The sequence below is a fragment of the Blennius ocellaris genome (assembly GCF_963422515.1).
Source record: "Blennius ocellaris genome assembly, chromosome: 21".
Taxonomy (NCBI): Eukaryota; Metazoa; Chordata; class Actinopteri; order Blenniiformes; family Blenniidae; genus Blennius; species Blennius ocellaris.
Window position 1 is genome coordinate 4430459 of NC_137670.1, and position 20350 is coordinate 4450808.

The 20350-nt window shown below is 45.8% G+C and overlaps 1 protein-coding gene across 2 annotated transcripts; it reads left to right on the forward strand.

The window, feature by feature from the left end:
- The first annotated feature begins 1384 nt into the window (after positions 1 to 1384).
- On the forward strand, positions 1385 to 20229 carry LOC308145361 (neurabin-2-like). Of its 2 annotated transcripts, XM_080516762.1 has the most exons (11): positions 1385 to 1437; positions 1720 to 3148; positions 13430 to 13562; positions 14307 to 14427; positions 14528 to 14632; positions 16069 to 16201; positions 17566 to 17718; positions 17806 to 17859; positions 17951 to 18180; positions 18304 to 18400; positions 18975 to 20229. In XM_080516762.1, the coding sequence occupies exons 2-11, from the start codon at positions 1775 to 1777 to the stop codon at positions 19023 to 19025; spliced, it is 2451 nt and encodes an 816-aa protein (XP_080372888.1). In that variant the 5' UTR covers positions 1385 to 1437; positions 1720 to 1774; the 3' UTR covers positions 19026 to 20229. The 2 variants fall into 2 exon arrangements, with proteins under 2 accessions (XP_080372888.1, XP_080372889.1); XM_080516763.1 differs by lacking the exon at positions 1385 to 1437 and having other exon boundaries at positions 1659 to 3148.
- The last annotated feature ends 121 nt before the right edge of the window (positions 20230 to 20350 follow it).

The window sequence follows — 20350 nt, forward strand, 5'->3', positions numbered from 1 at the left end:
CTTTTGTCCCAATCAGAGGTGTTTGCATGCAAACGGAGGTCACAATAAAGTTAGAAGAGAAAAACTAGAACTCATGCACATCCTGTTCAGCCCTGATCTGCTCACTTGTCCTCCAGTGTGAACCTTCGACTATTGTAAGATAATGTGTTTGATAAGAAGAATAGACAATAAACATTAAAAAATAAAACCCAAAGCCGCGTGTGTTGCTTTTTGTGCGCAGTGTGTGAAGCAGCTGTGACCTTGCATATGAAACTCGGCCTGCGTGTTGCAGGTTGATCTCCTTAAAAAGGGAAATGCTTTGTCTACTTTCTAATCTCCACACTGTGCATGAGAGATGCAGAAACAGGAAGTGGCTACAATGTAGCCCGTCAAGAACGGAAGTGTCTGATTGGTCACCCGGGTTTGACGTCACGAGGCGTCACTGGGTCCGAGCGCCCGCCGGGTGTCACGCAGCTCTTCTTCAATTCATACATCTATCTTTTCAAGCTCAGGCATAAGAGTCAACAAAATTTTTTTTTTATATCTCTATTATTATTATAAGAAGCGCCTCCCTTGGAGGTTCCTAGAGCTGTGTGAACAATCTAGTGACTTTTCTTTTGAAATTTGAGGATATATTGTAATAAAATTTTTTTTTTTTTCCATGTTTAGTGTTATATGTGAATAGAATAGTAGTTGCAGATTAACAATCTACCTCTCCGGGCTGTACAACACACGTCTAATTGAGTTAGATGCCATGTCATCTCCAGATTTCATGCTGACTTCTACAATGTTGACGGTTGCTGGTTTTGCCATGGAGCGATCCTCCTCTGAGTTTTTGCTTTTGTCTTCAGTGGGGCGACAGAACAGGTGAAGCTGCTGCACCATCGACAAGAATACCAACCTGAGTGGGGCTAACGCTGAAATTAAATACATATTGATGGATTTTTTTTCCCTTAGGTTTGGTGCCAGCATTGTCTGATAGACATTTAAATTTCCCCCCAGGTGCTGTGAAGCCAAATGAGATCAGAAAGCGATCAGAAAGGTGAGATAAATAAATGATGGGCGTGGTTATCACAGACGAGAAACATACATTACAGATGTGATGTCAAAAGCATAAATGATGTATGTTATGATCACATATCAGAAAGATTAGAAATGTGGGACCTGATTGTCACACATGAGAAACAAGTCAGGACTGTGACGATCACAGATCCAAAAACGTTATGAAGAGGGCTCTGATTTATCACACATGAGAAACATGTATGATCTGTGATTAACAGGGGCTCACGCCGCTGAGGCATTTGCAGGACGGGCACGAGGACCCGGGGCGCGCGGCTCCGTGCAGCCGCAGCAGCAGCAGCAGCAGCAGCCGTCCGCCGCTTCTTCAGAGGACCAGAAATCTGCAGCTCACAGAATGAGGAGATCAAAATGATGCTGCCTGGAAAAAGGGATTAAAACGTAAGCAATCTGTCGCCCGCCGCAGTCGAGCCTCTGCGTGTCGTCCTGTGCGGGTGTTTTTTGTGAATGAGCGCTGCGGTGCGTCTGGGGGGGATGGATGGGTGAGGTTTGCGTCTTTGGAGCTCGCAGCGCGCTCATGACAGATGCATCGTGCCCGCTGACTCTCGCCACCGCCGCACTCGACGAGCTCTGCAGCGGATGCGGGCAGGCCTTTAATGCGATCTGCTGGTTTTTGTTTCTCTCCCCATCTGCCGGGATCGTCTGGGTCGCGGCTGCACGCAGATTCCAGAAGGGAGACATGCCGTCGCTGAGCATCCGTCGCGACGCCTGACCGACCATGATGAAGACCGAAGCCACATCCAAGAGCACCGGCTCCACGCTCCGGAGCCCATCCCCGCACAGGAACGCTTACGAGGCGGGGATGCAGGCCCTGAAGCCCGTCAAAGACGGCGCCGCCAACGGGGACATGCAGGATGGCCCACGGGGGCGCAGGTACGGCTCCAACGTGCACCGGATAAAGAACATGTTCCAACAGATGCAGACCACATCCCCGGCCGAGGCGGAGGGGGAGGACCCCGCCAGGACCGGGGACAAGTCGGTGCGCCTGTCTCTGCCCAGAGCCGGCAGTCTGAACGAGAACGTGGACCACAGCGCGCTCCTGAAGCTCGGGTCCACCGTGTCCGAGCGCGTCAGCAAGTTTGACCCCAAGTCCGAGAACGGCCACCAGCGGGCCTCCTCGCCCAGCTACTCCAAGCTACAGGAGACCCGCCGCATCTTCGAGCAGCAGCAGCAGGAGAGGCAGCAGCAGGAGAAGCTGAGCACCACCCGGGTGCTGCTGAAGACCGACAAGGCCTCCAGCTTCCAGGAGGGCCGGCTGGACGTGATGGCCCGCTTCAACGGTAGCACCGAGTCCCTGGACAGCCTGGACACCAGCGAGGCGGTGTCCCCCACTGTCAGCCAGCTCAGCGCCGTGTTCGAGCGGGCGGCCGAGCTCCGGAACAACCTCCACCGGCTCTCCTCCACGCCGCCGCTCCCCTCCCGGGGGGTCAGCGCCAAGGTGGGGGTGCTGAGCTCCAAGATCATCACCAAGAGGGTCAGTGCCTTTGCGTCAGGCCACCAAGATGAAGACATGAGCAATCAGAAGGGCCCCAGGGGAAGGATGACCCCTCCGTCTGATGGCATAAATGGGGATCAGAGTGTCCTCCTCTCCTCCGGACTCTCCAGTAATGTAGGAGAGTCAACCCAGAACACTGAAAAGACTGTCTCGGATGCAGGCGTCGAGGCCAAAGCTGAGGTCCAACCTGATGAGTATTATGGGGCCAAGGAGCCCAGAAGCACAGCACAACAGGAGGGCCGCCGCATCTCCGTGGAGAATGGAGAACCGGCCGCCGAGAAGCAGGGCTCTCCAAAGGGCGGCGAGACGTTCAGGGTGGCGGGTGAGAGGGATGCCGAGGAGGAGGACGACAGGACTCTCAGAGATGACCTGTCGGGCCGCGACTCTGTGGATATCAGTACCTACAGCGCGGTGGGCGAGGACTACGGAGGGAGCCAGAAGGACGAGGAGGAGGAGGAGGAGGAGGAGGAGGAGGAGGAAGACGAGGAGGATGACCGCTACGATCCCGAGTCCAGCTGTGTGGAGATTGCTGGGCTGCCTGCGGAGGAAGAGCCGCCGCCATCCAGGAAGATCCGCTTCAGTGCAGAGCCCATCAAGGTGAGGAAGCGAAAATTGCAGGTTCAAGTTGCACTGTGGAGACGGTGCATCTCGACACATTCCCCCTGATTAATCATGCACAGGTTCTCGAATGACCTTCAAGCTTATCTACCGGTAGAGCCGGTGCAGCACTCAGCTGTTTGTTAAGGAAATCAAGTCAGCTTGTGCTGGTGTCAGACTCATGCTGACATTTTGATTTTTTTTACACGAGGCTTTGTGCACTGCTAACACCCTCCTCCCAGTTAGCCTCCTGCTCATGGACGGTCCTGCATTCCTCTGTGCAGCGGCCACGGCCCCAAAAGAGCCACGCTGTAGATACTTATCTGAAACACAGTGGGTTAGCTACTTCTGTAAATAATTGCAGGGGGTGGAGGAACAGAAAAAAAAAAAAAAAGGCCTACGTAATTATCCCTGTTATGAGAGAAGTGGATTCTCTGCTGCAGAAAATGAAAGGCCAGTGGACAGAGCATGGGGAGCTGAGCGAGGGATGGCGTGTGTTTATGTGTGTGTGAGAGAAAGAGAGAGAGTGAGAGAGAGAGAGAGAGAGAGAGAGAGAGAGAGAGAGAGAACGACAGAGGAAGTGTGACACGACTGCGATCTCCTCCCAGGCCAGTGAGATAAGAGAGTAGGACAGACGAAGAGGAGGAGGAGAAAGAGTTGATTTAAAGTGTCTGCGTGTGTCTGGGGGTTGTGTAATGATCCGGAGGAGAGCATCAGATCCTCTCCAGCTCAGTGCTGCTGCTGTACGGACACCGTACACCACACACACACACACACACACACACATCTCACAGAAAGCTTTCTCAGCTCCTGTCCCATATCCAGAGAGTCCAGACTCAAGCTGCTGTTGCTCTCTTTTATTTTCTGCACATCGCCCACAAGCACTTTGGTAACATAGTTTGATAATACAACATTCAGAGCTAAAAATAAGGCGGCGTGCTCAAAAGGCATTCCAGCAACAACTCCTGAAACCTCCCTCGAAAGGAGTTATGACAAATGCTCATGCAAGTTCATTCAGGGATAAATAACAGTGATTTGACTTTCATTCCTTCAGTGAAATGTGAAAAGTACAATCTTTCCCATTTTATAGAAAGAAGAAAGATTCTTGACATTGTACCGCTCCGACCCTTTGAATTCCTCCTTTTGATGGTATTTTAGCATCGCTAAAATGCCATTAATACCCGTTTTCATGACGTTTCCAGTGAAAACGTGTAATTTCTGTGTTTTGCTTTCAGAAACGTTTTGCGTTTACACGGCAACGTGTTGAAAACGATGTCTGTTTACAGTGCAATGGCAGAATAAAACTTTGTTTTTGTAATGAGAGCACACACACATGCGTGCGGAGAACAATATGGTCTTAAACTTTAACAAGGGGAGGAAATACACGGACATTCTAGTGGCCAGACGACCAAGTTGTATTGTTATTATGTCGACTGTCAACTATAAAACCACCAAGTCCCAGGAGAATTTGGACTGGGGGGTCATGACACTATGGAGGAAATATTATTGTTAATGTCCATCTACTGAACATGTGGCTATGTTGCACATGTGTAGTAGCAGCGTTTCTGCCCGAGTGTTCCCAGAAAATGTGCGTTTTCTCTCGTTAACACAGAGTTAGAGCTGCAGCGTTTTAGCAACTGAATTTTACTAGACATGTTGTTCAGGATGCCAATTAGCATTAAACAACCTTTAAAAAAAAAGAGAGAGAATTCTGGAAATCACTGCTCATACACATACAGTACTTATATGCCTCGGTGTATTGAGCCAACTCCTAAGATGCTATGAAGCGTTTATAAATTATGCATGAGCTTATTATTGACATCGTACAGTCGTAATACAGGAACAACAATGTGTCATTTTGTCTTCGTGAGATGGAAGTTGGAAATGAGGAGGGAACACTGTGATGTCATCTACGCTGATGGAAATCTGAATTCGGTTGTAGAATAGTTTTAACTATCAGTGTGGCCTTTGTTATGGAGATTGCTGCGTGGCTGGATGAGAGTAAGATGGGGGCGTTAGGTCAAATGGGAGGGGCCTTATTAGGAAGCTCAAATGTCATGCGACTGCATAAGTGGAAGCTTTTAAGTTGCACACAGTCTCTCTTTTTTTCTTTTTCCAAACAGGAAGTGTCCATTTTTAGTGCATATTTCCCCTCTGAGGGACATTTCAGCTGTTAGCCACAATTTCAGGCTTGTTGTAGTGAAGCTCTTTCTGTCTGTCTGTCTGTCTGTCTGTCTCTCCCTCTCTCTGTGTCTTTGGATCAAGTTGACACCAGACTCTTTTGTTTTGCTCCTCCTGACACTCTCTCCTCTCCTCCTTTCACTCTTTGTCGGCGTTCTGCTGCTCTCAGTAAAAATAGCCGTCGCATTGTTCTCGTCACAGACGTCCTGCGTTCCCTCAGCCTCTTCGCCGAGTGCAGGAAGCCGCCTCTCATGTCTTATTTAGTCCTTTCGCTTGTTTGTTTTGGCTTCGTATTGGTGTAGTTCGTAACGTTGCCCCGTGGCATGTTGTGATTTTTAATTATTCATCCGATTGTGCAAGGAGAGCTTTTCGTTATAAAATGATAAAAGAAAAAAACAAAAGATAATCTCCATGCTGGATTTGTGATGTGTTCCCTCCAAACCCGAAATAATCTGATTTATTTTTCATGCGGCAGAATCACCTTGCTCACTCATCACTTACACTTCTTCTACCCCCTCCCTCCCTTTGCCGCACACACGTCTGCTCACAGACACCTATGATTTTCCTTCTCCGTGTATTATTACCACAAACACTGACTCTCCTCACATTATCGAGAACTGAAGCAGTAGAATTTTGATGCGACATTCGCAGGATAAACTGCAGTTTTTACCTCAAACTGCACATTTACGGTCAGACGGTATGACAGAGGTGCACCAAGCTTCAAAGCGAACCCAATTCTGCTTCAATATCTCGATGTCGCTTAATGAGAAGCAGCGAAATTAGTGTTTACCCCTGATCACAGTAAATACATGTTTGGATCGGTCTGAATTTATCCCATCTATCCAATTACGAAACCAAATTCATCTGTTGACTCCATGTCTACATTCTGCACGAGTCTGACTAGCCATTGTAGAATATTATATGCTGGTTTCCAGATGAATTCGTTCGTGGGCATTCCTGGTAAAGATACTCAAAACAACAAAGTTGTCGCGCTTGCATCATGTGCAGTCATTTTTGATTTGACTCATGGACTCTTGTTTACTCCTTTGCTGCCAAAACAGGGCAACATGTGGCCTCTCAGTGGCCAGGTCAGCCACTAAGTGATGGCCCAGCCAGAGGTAAATACACCAGCATGCAGTATATCACTCTATCCTCAAACTGTCTATTACTCTGCTTCCTCGCCCTGCGCTGTTTTTTTTCTTACAGTGGATATTACTCACAGCAAACCAGACAGATCCCCAACAAGGTCATGTTGTCCTACTTCTCAGTCCTACAGCAGTGGTTGTAGAGGTGGTGTTGGTGGAAGGAGTAGTGGCGGTGGTGGTAGTGGTAGAGAGAGATGAGCGGTGATGGTGACAGTGGTAGATGGAGTGGTGGTAGACAGAGTGATGGTGGTAGAGGTGATGGTGGTGGTGGTGGTAGAGGGGTTGATTGTGATCGATTGAGTGGTGATGGTAATGAAGATGATGGTGGTGGTAGGGGCATTGGTAGAGACGGTGGTGCTCGAGGTGGTGGTGATGGTAGAGGGGTTGGTGGTAGACAGAGTGGTGGTGGTAGAGGGGTCGTTGGTGATGCTGGTAGTAGACGGAGTGGTGGTGGTAAATGATAAATAGCTTTCACTGATAGAGCTTTTCCAACTCTTGACCGCCCCCCCAAAATCGCTTTACATCATCAATCACACTCACCCATTCACACATCGATGGAGGCGGCTGCAATGCATGGCGCTCAAGTCCATCCATTGGGGTGGTGGAGCTGGTGGAGGTGCTGACAGCAGAGGTTGTGGTAGAGGTGATGGCGGTTTTTGCAAAGTGTTTTGTGTGACGTGCCCACTCGCTCTGGTTACTGCGACAAACCCTGTTATACAACGCCTCGCCGTCGACCGAGTGCTTGTTTGGGCCAACCTGCCATCATGTTGTCAGACGCTGTCTGCAGCGATCTGCCAGGCTCCCGTGCCTCTGTCACCTTCAACCCACATCAAAGTTACTGGATCCTTCACGAGTGTGACTCTTCCCCGCCTCCACGAGAATCAAGCACAAACACCAAACCAAACATTTAAAGACGAATCAGGTCGTCAATACAGTCAACATCTGGCATTCTGTAGTGCTGGACATTAATGTTCACAGGATATTAATTAAAATATCATCCCTAAGAGTGTTTTATGAGCATATTTTAATAGTTTATATGTATGTTTAAGTGTATATTACAGTGAAACACTCATTTGCCTGTAATATATCATAAAATATGTCAAGGTTAAAAGTAAAATAAATAAATAAATATATATACATATATATAATATTAAATATATATTTCAACACTTCTTAAATCTCTCAAAATCTGACGCATTTAAAAAAACAACATTTCGTGAACAGATTGGCTTCTTAATGTTAGTTATACATGTAAAAATGCTGTTGAGGATTAAAATGTCAGCAGCGTATCGGAAGTGAAGGAGCGGTTGAATGTGCTGGGGGTTTTTTGTTGTTGTCATTTTTCTTGATTTTTGTGTTTGTGGTCTATTGCGACAAGGTGCGATTGATCATTTAAATCAGTGTTGTCAAACATATTTGAGTTCAGAGGCCACATTGTGTGGATCGGATGGGTGAAATAGTACCATAGTAACTTTGAATTTAAATTTAAAAGTTTTTCTTTGTTGTGGTGCAGAGTATATGTGATGAAAATGCCAATAGTTTTGCAAAAAATTACTCGTGGAAATCACTACAACATCAACATGAAAATGCACGTTTTAACAAACTCACCCTGACAGAACGAATTTGAGGTAAATGTTAGTTTGCCATCTTTCATGGCAGCGTCACGTCTCAGCTCGGTTATCAGTGTTGTGTTAAATCTGCTTCTCCTAAGAAATTTGTGTTTGACGTTTTCTTCGAGGTTTTTACAATTTGCTTGGTGGTTTGACTGGATTGGAGTTTTCACCCACGGGCCCTATGTTTGAGATGTAAAAGGACTTGAATCAATAAAATTATGCAAAAATCAATGAAAAGGAAATGAAAAGGTGGGATTTGCCGAGCGGGGGGGAGGGAGAGATGAATTTCATCTTCCCCGCAGAGATTTTAAAGCAAACACTGTCAGATTAAAGTAAACTCAGTAAAGCAGAGCTTCTCACACCTTCAGCTGCACATGACTTTAGTAGACTATCTTTTCTCAAAATGCAACACAGAAGTTTCATAGAATCCATTCATTTTGTCTCTATTTCATCTCGTGCACCGCTTATTCCAACAATTCTTGGAAAACATCCTTTCCTTTGCATTGAAAATATATATTTGTAAGAATTGCAAACAAGTTTGAATGAATGAAGTGTGTAAAACACAATCTATAAATCAAGTACCAGTGGATGCAGGAATCCTTTTAATTTATCACATTTTGTGATAGTATGCTGTGAATATATATGAGGAGGTTACTATGAATTATTAAAACTATACATAAACTATAATGAATTATTAATTCACATAATAAACTGGGCATAACAAGTCGGAACATTATTAGTAAATAGTAAGGTGCATTTGTGTTGGAAGTGCTTCGCTGCATTTTTATAGCTCATGCATTTGTGGGATGAGCAGCAGCTCTCCGGTGGGGACAGTTTGCTATATCCTCTCTAACGGTGCTGAATGGCCTTTTGGTGGACTTTTGACTGAAGTCGAACGATCGCCATCAATCGAACATACTCAATCCACTAATGCACAATTTGGCTTTCCAACAGCACAAAATTTATTGACATTTAGAATGGTTACGATAGAAAAGAACCCACCAAACACACTTCTCATACTTCCAACAATTCAAGACGCAAATTGGTTGAGAATCTGTTTCTCTGTCATTTGATACAAGCTGTGGCCTCCCTTGAAATAACTGATCAGAAAATAAAAATTCACACCCTAAGATGCATTTGCAGGAATCCTGGGACATTTCTCTGTATTTTGCACCAGAAGGTTCCATGAAAATTGGCTTCATGTTGAGATTGTAGCAGTTTTCTGTCGCAGTCGTTTGATTTAGCAAAAATGCAGGCGTTTTCATCATGTATCTTCAGTTATCTTTAGCTTTATAAATCTTTATATAGTTATTTTTTAATTTGCGTGTATTTATATATTGGTTGGTTTGTATTTTACCAACTTTTTGCAAAAACTACTCACCCGAATTGCATGAAATTTCCAGGGATGATTTGTCATCATCCAGGGACCAATCGATTCGATTTTGGGACGGCTAACCATTTCCGAATGAATCCCCCCAAAACTGTGAGAAAAATTTCCCATACAAAAAGCGGATGAGAGAGGCACCTCACGGAGGAGCTCAAAGGAGATCAGCATCTGTTGCCATGGAGACGCTCCCTGCTCAGTGTTTCACACAGTGATGTAGCTACCTGACCGACAGAGCAGAGATATGAGTAAACGGCTATATTGCTACCAATGCTAACTCGCTTCTGCAAACAATTCTTCTTTCATCTCAAACAATGAAGTTGGTGTATGTGTTTCAGATGCCTCATTATTGTCGTGTAGTTGAGCCCTCTGACTCTGTTCTGGTCCTGTCCTACCCCACCACCACCCCCCCACCCCTCCTCCTCACACCCTGGGGGGTCAGCGCTAAGCCCTAACAGGACTGCGGACCAAGACCGCCCTGCCAAAACAGAAAGAGCTTTGGAAAGATGAACTCATCATATCCACTTTATTGGCCCGGGAAAGCACGTCACCGCTCTCCGTCTGCGTGCCGCACATCTGGGATCTGGATTAACTTTTAGGGGGATTTGGAAGCAATTTACCTGCCACTTGTTCAACTTGGGCCTGATGGGAAATAAATTAATGTTATTAAGAGTAAAAGTGCCACAAACGCTTCATTAAGCATCAAACAGCTTTTTTTCTCCTCATGTTATCTTTGTGATCACCTGATCTACTGTGAATCTGTTTAAAACGTGCTAAACTGCACGCTCTTGCAGGAGATCCCACTGTCGGTTTGTATTCTGTGGGTGATTTAATAACAACTACAGCATGAGTTACAGCAAACAGGAGTGTTGAAATAATACATTTTTAGGCTTCAGATCAAACACAAGGCCTTTGGGCATATGAGTTTGTAAAAACAAGCATAATCCAACAGCTATAGGAGTTTTTTTTTTTTTACATTTCACTGTATTTTGCGCCATAAAATTGGATTTATCTTGAGATTGTTGTAAATTTGAGTTACAATTGTTTTGTGTTTGGAAAAATATTATGTTCACTCGACATAAAACATAGAAGAGTTCAAATTTAAAGGTTATTATGGCACTATTTTACCGATAGTTTACCATTGATTTGGACTCTGTGGACACTGCATCACCACTATGTGTGTGTGTAAAACAGGTAACCTGGATAAAAAGACACAGTAGTTGCGACACTTCATATATGCATGTAAAAAGTATTTTGCACAGTGTGATGGGAGACACACTTTTATTTCGTATAGGAAAATGTGCTAAATGGAAAGCGTGTGTTATTTTGCTCCGATCCACAGTGCTTCCTGTTCACGGATCTGCTGAGGCGCAGCCACACCACCTTGACTTTATAATGTAGTTGTTACTTTCTGGTTGCTTTTTTGCTGCCTCTCAAAGTCCCCATTCCAGAAGTGTGTTAGCTGGCGAGTGGCTGCCCATACAGCTTTTGTAGGACGTCCCAACGGAGGAGGAGGGGGAGGAGGAGGAGGAGGAGGAGGTGGGGGTGTTTCCTGACCATCTGTTAGCTCCTCTGACCTACTATCTGCCACAACTGGAGCAGCGTTTCACCCCCACCCGCCCGCCCCGCCTTTAATCCCAATGTTTGTCTCCCAAAGACAGCCGCCCACCGATCGGGGAGTTTTACCAACTGCTCCACGTGCCGTGGCGACGCCGGGGGTCGGAGGTCATCTCATCCTCGTCTATAAGGAGGCATAAAGTTAAGGAGAAAGTGGCCAGGGACTTCTGGTCCAGTGACACCGGATGTGTCCGACTTTCCCACGGTTGTTTTTCGGCTCGACCTGCTGGATCTCGAGACAACATCACGGGTTTAAAAAAAGAAAAAGAAAAAGAAAAAAAAGAGGGCGCCTCGAACCACCAGCCGTGGCCTCTCGTCATTTAAACTTAAGGACCGAAGCGCGGCCACGTGAACGTGTCACCGTGCGGCACACGGCTGCTGTTTTATGCACGCTGCAAACAGTGTGATCCACATTCGGTTAATCCCTCTAAATACAAAGGTAACCTAAATCAAAAGCCACTAGACTTCCGTGCTGCTGCCAGAGAGCATGGCAGCAGCGTGTGTATTTAACATTAAATACGCATGCATGTACAATCTGTTGCGAGACCGTGAAAGAAAATTCACTTCACATCACCAGAGAGGTTTTACTTTAAATCGGTGGTGTCAAACAGAAAGCCCGTTGGGCCTAAACCCGCCCACAAGAGGCTCCAATCCGGCCAAACCACCAAGCCAAACAAGAACACCAAGCAAATTGTGAAAAATTCAAAGAAAATATAGATTTTTTTAGGACATTTCTTAAGAGGAGTGACAAAACACAACGCTGAGACCTGAGCTGGGATCAGTGATGCTGCCATGAACGACAGATAGATGACTCATTGCCATGCTGTCAGGGTGAGTTCATTCATGCATAACAGATAGTGTACGCCACTCTGGTGCCGGTTCATGCTGGTCTGCTTCTGGTTTACTAAAGTCCATTATATGTTTGCATTGCACTATTTCAAACCACTTGATATTGAGTGTTTTTGACATTTTTTGACTAGTCTAAGCCAGGAAGTAAATATTCAGGTCTACGCTGGTGTTTTGCAACTTGTGATGACAGCAACACTGCTTTAGCAGAGGATATACCCGGAGTCTATTATTTTGGATTTGGTCAGCCTAAAAGTAGAAACAGAAGCGTGCACAGTGTTCAATGATGCCTGAAAATACAATGATCCTGAATGCATCAGAGGAAGGAGGGGCTTGTTGCCTTTCAGAGGAAGCTGTCAGAACTGACAGGCTCTTTACTGTGCAGTTGCCACGGAGACGGGCCCGTACTGTATTAACCGCCGAACGGCGGTGAGGCGACGAGACGCCGCTTTGCACCGCGGACGGGGAGAACTGTGTGGAGATGCGAGGAGAGGTGCTCGGGAGTGAAGCCACGAGAAGCTCAGGGAGAAAGTGTGAAAGCGTGAAAGGCAGAGGCCGCAAAAAGATGGCGGAGGGCGAAGTTAATAAAATAAATCAAAAGAATGTGTGAAAAGGAGACGGTCCGGCTCTGAATGAGAGCGGCTAGCGGAGCGTGCAAGGTGCTGCATACATAATCACCTTGGAAGACTGAAAGTGAGGCTCTTAGAGATTCAGCTTACTCTGTGTGTGTGTGTGTGTGTGTGTGTGTGTGTGTGTGTGTGTGTGTGTGTGTGTGTGTGTGTGTGTGTGTGTGTGTGTGTGTGTGTGTGTGTGTGTGTGTGTGTGCACCAGCTGCAGAGGGCCTCCATTAGCATGCTAGAGGTGGTTATGTAAACGCTCATGCTGTTGGACTGGACTGAATGTGGGAAGTTGAGCCCTGAAAACGGCCTCTGTCTGCCTCCATGAGAGCTGTGATTGATTCTCCCCGCCGGGGGGTCTGGTGCGGATCGCCGCTGGGAAAGTGACTCGGCCTCGGAGGACCTCAAGGAAAACCCCGCGGCCTCCTCAGCTGAAATCATTTAATTATGTCTGTATTAGGAGTAACTGTCCTTCATTATCAACCTGCGTACAGGAAATCTCTGCACTCTGTTCAGCAACCTCGAAAAAATGTAAATGCAAACATTCGTGAGGCCTTCAACACCTGAATTACTACTTAAATGACATTCAGTGGAGGGATTTGTCAAAATACAGTGAAATATAGGATTTAAACGTATTCTGACTAATTCTTGTTAATTATTTAATCTCAATTATTTGTTTGAAATTGTTTGTTCTATCAAAATCCATCAAATCTATATCTTTATCTTAAAACCTAAACATATTTTGCTTCTCCAGACAAAATGTCTCTTGTTCTATTGTTTTTAACTTCGAGATCCTTTCAAAAAGACCCTCTTCTATGCACCAGTAAACATTGACGTGACTTTATATATTGACCTGTGGTCTTTGGCCCCCTTTTCAGGTGTTCGCCACCTACCCCAACGAGGACTACGACAGGCGCAATGAGGACGTGGACCCCATGGCGGCGTCGGCCGAGTACGAGCTGGAGAAGAGGGTGGAGAGGCTGGACCTGTTCCCCGTGGAGCTGGAGAAAGGTGAACTCACAGATCTCAGGGGTTTGAAATGCTCATTTAGAAGGTATTAAACTCCCAATGCGCACTTTGAACGAGCCTTTTTTTCTGCATCTTTAATGCGTAAAAAAAAAAAACCCTCCCGTTTGGTTCTTCAGTAATCACCAGCTGTCCTCTGACAACTATCCCCCCACCCTGGGGGCAGCAGCACACTGATAGCGAGAGCAGAAGTGCTGCTTCTGCCTTCAGTCTTTCCCGAAGGAGCCGCGACGCCAACATCCCCATTACGCTGCATTAATATATGAAGAGCAGGTTATATTTAGAGCTGTTTACATGGGAGGCCATATGTGACCGTGATGAAGGTGAAGGAGGTGTAAAACTGTGCACATCCGCCTCAGGAAGATTCGCAGTTCACTAGTGTGTGTGTGTGTGTGTGTGTGTGTGTGTGTGTGTGTGTGTGTGTGTGTGTGTGTGTCAGGTTGTTCCGTTTCAACACGGTTTTGCATTTAAATCCAACATGTCAATTTAAAAACAGATGAAATCAAAGCTGAAATGACTATATTTTAAACTTTATCAGTGTAACTTGGGTTCCAGAAGTTCCATTAACTGAATATTTTCTGTCACAAACGTAACTTTCTTTTTGGATTCTGGTAAAGTTTTTGACGTATTGAAGTTTTTTTTTTTTTTTTAAGCAGTTTTCCATGATAATTAATCCCACTCTCATGACGTGGCTTGGTAAACGTGGTCTGCTCTCGCTCTCCGTCTCAGACGGCGACGGGCTCGGCATCAGTATCATCGGGATGGGCGCCGGCGCCGACATGGGCCTGGAGAAATTGGGCATCTTCGTCAAGACGGTGACAGACGGAGGAGCGGCACACCGGGACGGACGGTGAGTTTCACCGAGCTCAGACGGGAGACCTCCTCCCCCCCCCCCCCCATGAGCATGTGAGCGGCGGAGACACATCCTGATCCGTTCACGTCTCCCGCAGGATCCTGGTGAACGATCTGATTGTGGAGGTGGACGGGACCAGTCTGGTGGGAGTCACGCAAAACTTTGCCGCCTCCGTACTCAGGAACACCTCAGGAACCGTCAAGTAAGAAGCGCTCTCTGTGTGGAACATTCTCCACGGAGGAACTAGATTGTCCTGATTTCTACTTTCTGCGTGAAAGAAGAAACGTTTCCGGGTCGTCAAAGCTCGACTATCATCGCGTCGAGTGGAGTTCTGCAAACTTTATGGCCAAAAAAGACCCATTTTCAACATTTTCCACCAAATGCCACAAAACCACAAAACATTTTTAGAGATTTTTCCTCTTTGTGAAGCGATTTTAACTTCTTTAGATTTCCGGCTGTTGTTTTGCTTTAGTTGCCGTGTTCCAGCAGTTTTAGATATGCTAGCATCTTTCAGTGAAATGAGTTGGACAAAAGGAATTCATGGTTCAGATTTCTAGAGCGAAAGGAAATCTAAGATGTGGGATCTTAGATAGGAATGAAAGTTTACACACAGGAAGAACATGCAAATGCCACACATGAGACTGGAGCGTTAACAAATGCACACGGCCCCTGACAGCTTAACAAACCTTTCTGACTCATCTCAGACTTCCTCAACATGAGATGCTAACATTGAGCACGCGAGCCAGAGCAGTCTGTACAGTTTTGTGGTTCTCTAGGTGCCTGAGCTGTGACCAGAACAGGTTTCCTTCTCTCCGGGTGCTGCGACGCCCGGCTCTCCTCCCCCGAGAGAGAGACGGCTTCCTTTCAGAGCTCGTCTGACACGCAGGCCCGACTCCCCACCACATCCTGCCCGCGGCTGCGCACGTCACCACACTCCAGACTTAAGTCTCACGGCTCATGATTATATCCTTCACTACCCAGACGCCGCTGTTGGGAGATGTTTCTACAAGAAGATCAGCAAGAGACATAGTTACCGTGAAATGTCAAAACGCTGGAGTGCTATTTGCAGCTTTTCGGAGTTTTGGCGGCGGCGGCGGCGCCTCTTGTCATCTTAACTCATTCATAATTCATGGCTTAGAGCTGTTGGGGTAATTGTTAGTGTTGTTTGACTTGTGGAGATCGGAGGCCTCACAATTATGAATCCGCTGAAGGGCAATAGAGCTCAGACCGATTCATAAAAAAAACATTCAAGCAGGACAGGAAGTGTGTTTGTGAGCATTTAATTACCCTTTTAGATTGAAAGGCTGCAGTAATAACTGTCGCCGGATCCGTCTCTCACACACACAAGTCAGAAGACACACTGCCGTTGTAGCCGAAGGAGATCAGATAGGCTTTCAAGACGGTGTGTTTGGTCGTAAGCAGGAAGCCGTGCTCCGTCTTCAGAGAGCTTTAATGGAACTCGTGTGTTTTGCATGGATGAAGCTCTGCTGCTCCTCCAGGAGAAAACATTCATGCTCCTCAGAGGTCAAGAGAAGAAGAAGAAGAAAAAAAAGGGCCAATATGTATAATTTAAATGATGCCACTCACCCAGCTCCTCTGCTCCCGGCGGGAACCGACGACTCTCTTCCTTCCCGGCAGGTTTGTGATCGGGCGAGAGAAGCCGGGCGAGCAGAGCGAAGTGGCTCAGCTCATCCAGCAGACGCTGGAGCAGGAACGCTGGCAGAGGGAGATGATGGAGCAGAGATACAACCAGTACATGGAGGAGCAAGAGGTCTCACACACGCACGCACGCACGCACGCACGCACACACACACACACACACACACACACACACACACACACACACACACACACACACACACACACACACACACACACACACACACACACACACACACACACACACACACACACACACACACACACACACACACACACACACACACACTTCAGGATTACAGACTGTATCAGGATCATCGGGTACAGTCGTGAGCGTCTTTGTTGTGGTGTGTGTGTGTGTGTGTGTGTGTGTGTGTGTGTGTGTGTGTGTAAAGCCGCACTGCAATAAGCTCCGAAATGAGGACAAATCAGGATGACCGCTTTCTCTCTTTTTTTTTTTTTTTCTGCGCCCTCGTGCGGCTTTTTGCTTCGTCACTCGTGTGTCCATCTCAGTTAAATCAAGAGTGTGTGTTCAGAAACTGCCTGCATCTTCATTATCATCACCACCTTCATCATCGTCATCATCAGAGGAAGATGCTCCATTCATAATCAGGCTGAAGGCTCCAAACATGCAGGAGGTAGAACTGGAGGAGGCCATGTGTGTTTACCACCATCTTGTGTCCATTAGGTGTCATAGCATGAACATAATCTGGGTATTTTAACCAAATACGATAAAAGTAATCAACATTATTTACTGACATAAAGCAATAAAGTTTTTTTTACTTATCTGAGTAAAAGTGTAATAGTACAGATGTGCACCTACATTCAAGCACATTGCCTCACACACATAAATTAAATTGTTTGCTTCATCATTAACAGGTTTTTTGTTGTTGTCAGAAAAAATCAATAAGTTACCTTAATTGACCAACAAATAGGAACAGGCTCAAGTTAGGGCCCTATTTATGCCGATGCATTGCAAATATGAAAAATATACAAGAAAAATACCCCAAAATCAGCATAAATAACAAATTGAAGCAACAGTAACATTAATAAATGTATTTATTTCTACACAAGTCGTGATCTGAAACATCACAAATTCCTTCATAGGATTTTTAATTTTGAAGTAGAATCATCATAGTGCAACTCTAATGTAATCTGATTACTCAGGATTTCTATCTGTTCCCATCAGCTTGTTTGATCCTGAATCATCTTCATTCAAATTAAAAGGAGACGGTTTCATTAATAATAAATCAATTTCACATATTTGCATTGTATAGAAAAGTGCAAATACTTGTATCAAGTGTACAAAAAAGTATAAATACACTGAGCTAATATTAAATCCTAAATTTGACTGATTTCTCCTTAGAAATTGCAGACTGGGGGGAGTTAAAAAGCCTCATCCAGCTGTTTTAATGTGTTTTAATCTCACTTTTAATGCTCCTCCAAAGTTTCATCTGCTCCTTCCTTTCCCTGCAGGGAGGAGAATACGGCACGGATGAGGAGGAGGACGAGGACGAGGAGGCCAGCCCGCCGTATCCCAGCGCCATCGAAGTGTTCGAGCTGGCGGAGAACGAGGACCTGTCGCCCCTGGAGACCGACCCTGAGAAACTGGCACATAAATACAAAGAGGTGAGACTCGTGCGTCCGGGGAAGACGGGTCTCCTGTTGATCACGACCGTTGACGTTGACACGTTCTCCTACCCTGCGTCCCCGCAGCTGCAGATAAAACACGCCGTGACGCAGGCGGAGATCCAGCAGCTGAAACGAAAGGTAAATAGTCCGCCCCCGCCACGTCGTTTTGACAGTCGGAACCAAGTAACTGGGAGCACGGGGAGTAATAAATCGCGCACCCGTTCCACAGCTGCACCACGCCGAGCAGGAGAAGCAGCGCTGGCGCATGGACAAGGCCCAGTTGGAGCAGACGCTGCAGGAGAACAAGGAGCGCATGGAGAAGCTGGAGGGCTACTGGATGGAGGCGCAGAGCCTGTGCCAGGCGGTGGACGAGCACCTGAAGGAGACGCAGTCGCAGTATCAGGCCCTGGAGCGCAAATACAGCAAAGCCAAGCGCCTGATCAAGGAGTACCAGCAGAAGTAAGTCCGACTGCTCAGTGGTGGTGGTGGTGGTGGTGGGGGGGGGGGGGGGGGGGGGCTTCGAGGAGACATGGTGGGGGCTCGGTGGTGTGATCTCAGCCGTGCCGCCTCTTCTCTCCACAGGGAGATCGAGTATCTGAAGAAGGAGACGCAGCGCTGTGCGCAGGTCGGCGCCGAGGCCACGCTTCTGAAGGAGGAGTCGGGGCAGCTGCAGGAGCAGGTGGGGGGGGGGGGCGGATGAGCTCAGGACACAATTAACCTCAGTGTGGAAGAAAGAAGGTTGCACTTACAGTCTGATAGTATTTTCAATGTTCCAGTGTTCAAAAACTATTTCCACTTAGTAGTTGAGTTGTTTGTTGGTTTAAAGCAGATGATGAACGAACCAGGTTGTCCTTCGAGAAAATTGTACATCTTTGTCTTAATTGCTAATTCCTGGTCTTGTGACAAATGTTTGCTCACCCCCAACCTGTGCCCTCCTTTTCCTGTGACCTTTGCCCTCTAACATGTGTCTCACTATCACCACCAAGTGTCCAAATCACGAAACAACACTTAAAAAAAAAAAAATAAACCAGGGGTCTGCCACCATAGTGGCTTCCTGAAGCTTTCATTAAATAATTAATGTGCGGTGTTCCACAAGGGTCAGTGTTGGGACTTAATTTATTTATACTTAATTTGAATGATATCTAATAAGTTGAAATGTATTTATTATTTATAGGATAATTGTGGTTTGATATTTATAAGCTATCATTAAATGAAAATAAAACACTCATTTATTCATTCCTTCTCTTCCTCAGGTGGCTGATCTGGAGTGCCGAGTGGAGGAGCTGAAATCTGAACCTTTATAAGCCTTTCCCCCCCCCGGTTTTCCATCCAAAAGTCCCAGAGGACGGAGTGTAACTGTCGGACGAGCTCCAGGGAACCTCACATCTCCGTCTTCTTAATCCCACTTTTACATCCTTTTCTTTTTTTTAAACATTTATCAGAAACACAAGAGTTTTCTCATTACAAACAAGACTGTGGAGCTCTAGATGTTACTCTTCCTGTATCATTTTTAGCATTTAATCCCTTAATTTGTGATTCGTGACGGACCAGCCTGTTTTTTTTTTTATTGCCCCCCCAAAATCAAACTCCTTTACTTTATTTTCTGCGTTTTGTGACCGTTTTCTTTTTTTTTAACCCCCCCCCCCCATTTCTGACTTTGTACAGATGTGATACTGTGTGGTTTAACAATGGGTTCGGTTTGTAAAAAAAAAAAAAAAAAAGTTTTAACGTGTATAACATTTAACATAATATAAAGTGATGAGGGTCGTTGTATAGTCGAGGCGGTTGAAGACGCGCTGATTGTCATCGTGGTGCTTCGCTGGGGGATGTTTGAGAAACCTCTTAGGAATCTTATCACGTAACCTTGAGAGCCACCTGCTGCCTACCTTTCAGAAGTGTTTGTGTGTCTTTTACTTTTTTTTTTTCTCCTTTTTTTTTTAAACACACCTCTGGTTCCAACCCCTTCATGTCTTTAAACGAAAAACAAGCCTCCACAAACTCCTGTGCCACAAATGACGACGGATCTCTCCTCTCTCCTCTCAAAGTGGGTGTTTGTCAAAAGGACTCGTGTAACCGATCTTAGTTAGGACTACTGATGTACGAAACGACAAGCGGACCGGGACGTTTTACCAGCGGCGGAATGAGCTCGTCTCTTTTAAACCAGCAGCTGCACACGGAAACACACTGCCAGGTTTCTACCTGTTTCAGTTTACGCACACTTTCAAAAAAAAAAAAAAGAAAAAAAGAAAAGTCTCCTCGTGTCGACTGTCATACCAGTATGTTTGTATAGTTCAGGTCAGGCCTGAAATATTTGAATTTTACTTAATATTTATAATATAGTCGAGTTGGGAAACATGAGCTCACAAAAAGGACAAAAACTGACAGAAGCAATGCAAAAATGTAACGTTCAATAGACTTAAGTTATTCTGTGTCATGTTGAAGAAAAAAAATAAACGTAGATCTGGGTGACTACAAAAGCTAAATTTATGACTTAATTGATTAAAAAGAATGGGCATGGTTATGAGTATTTTCATAATATTAAGGCTTGTACAGTGCACATGCTTTGCATTGTATGTTTTGTGGAATAAATGGTCAACAGTGATGCTGAAGTTTCTTTTTTTTTAAATTT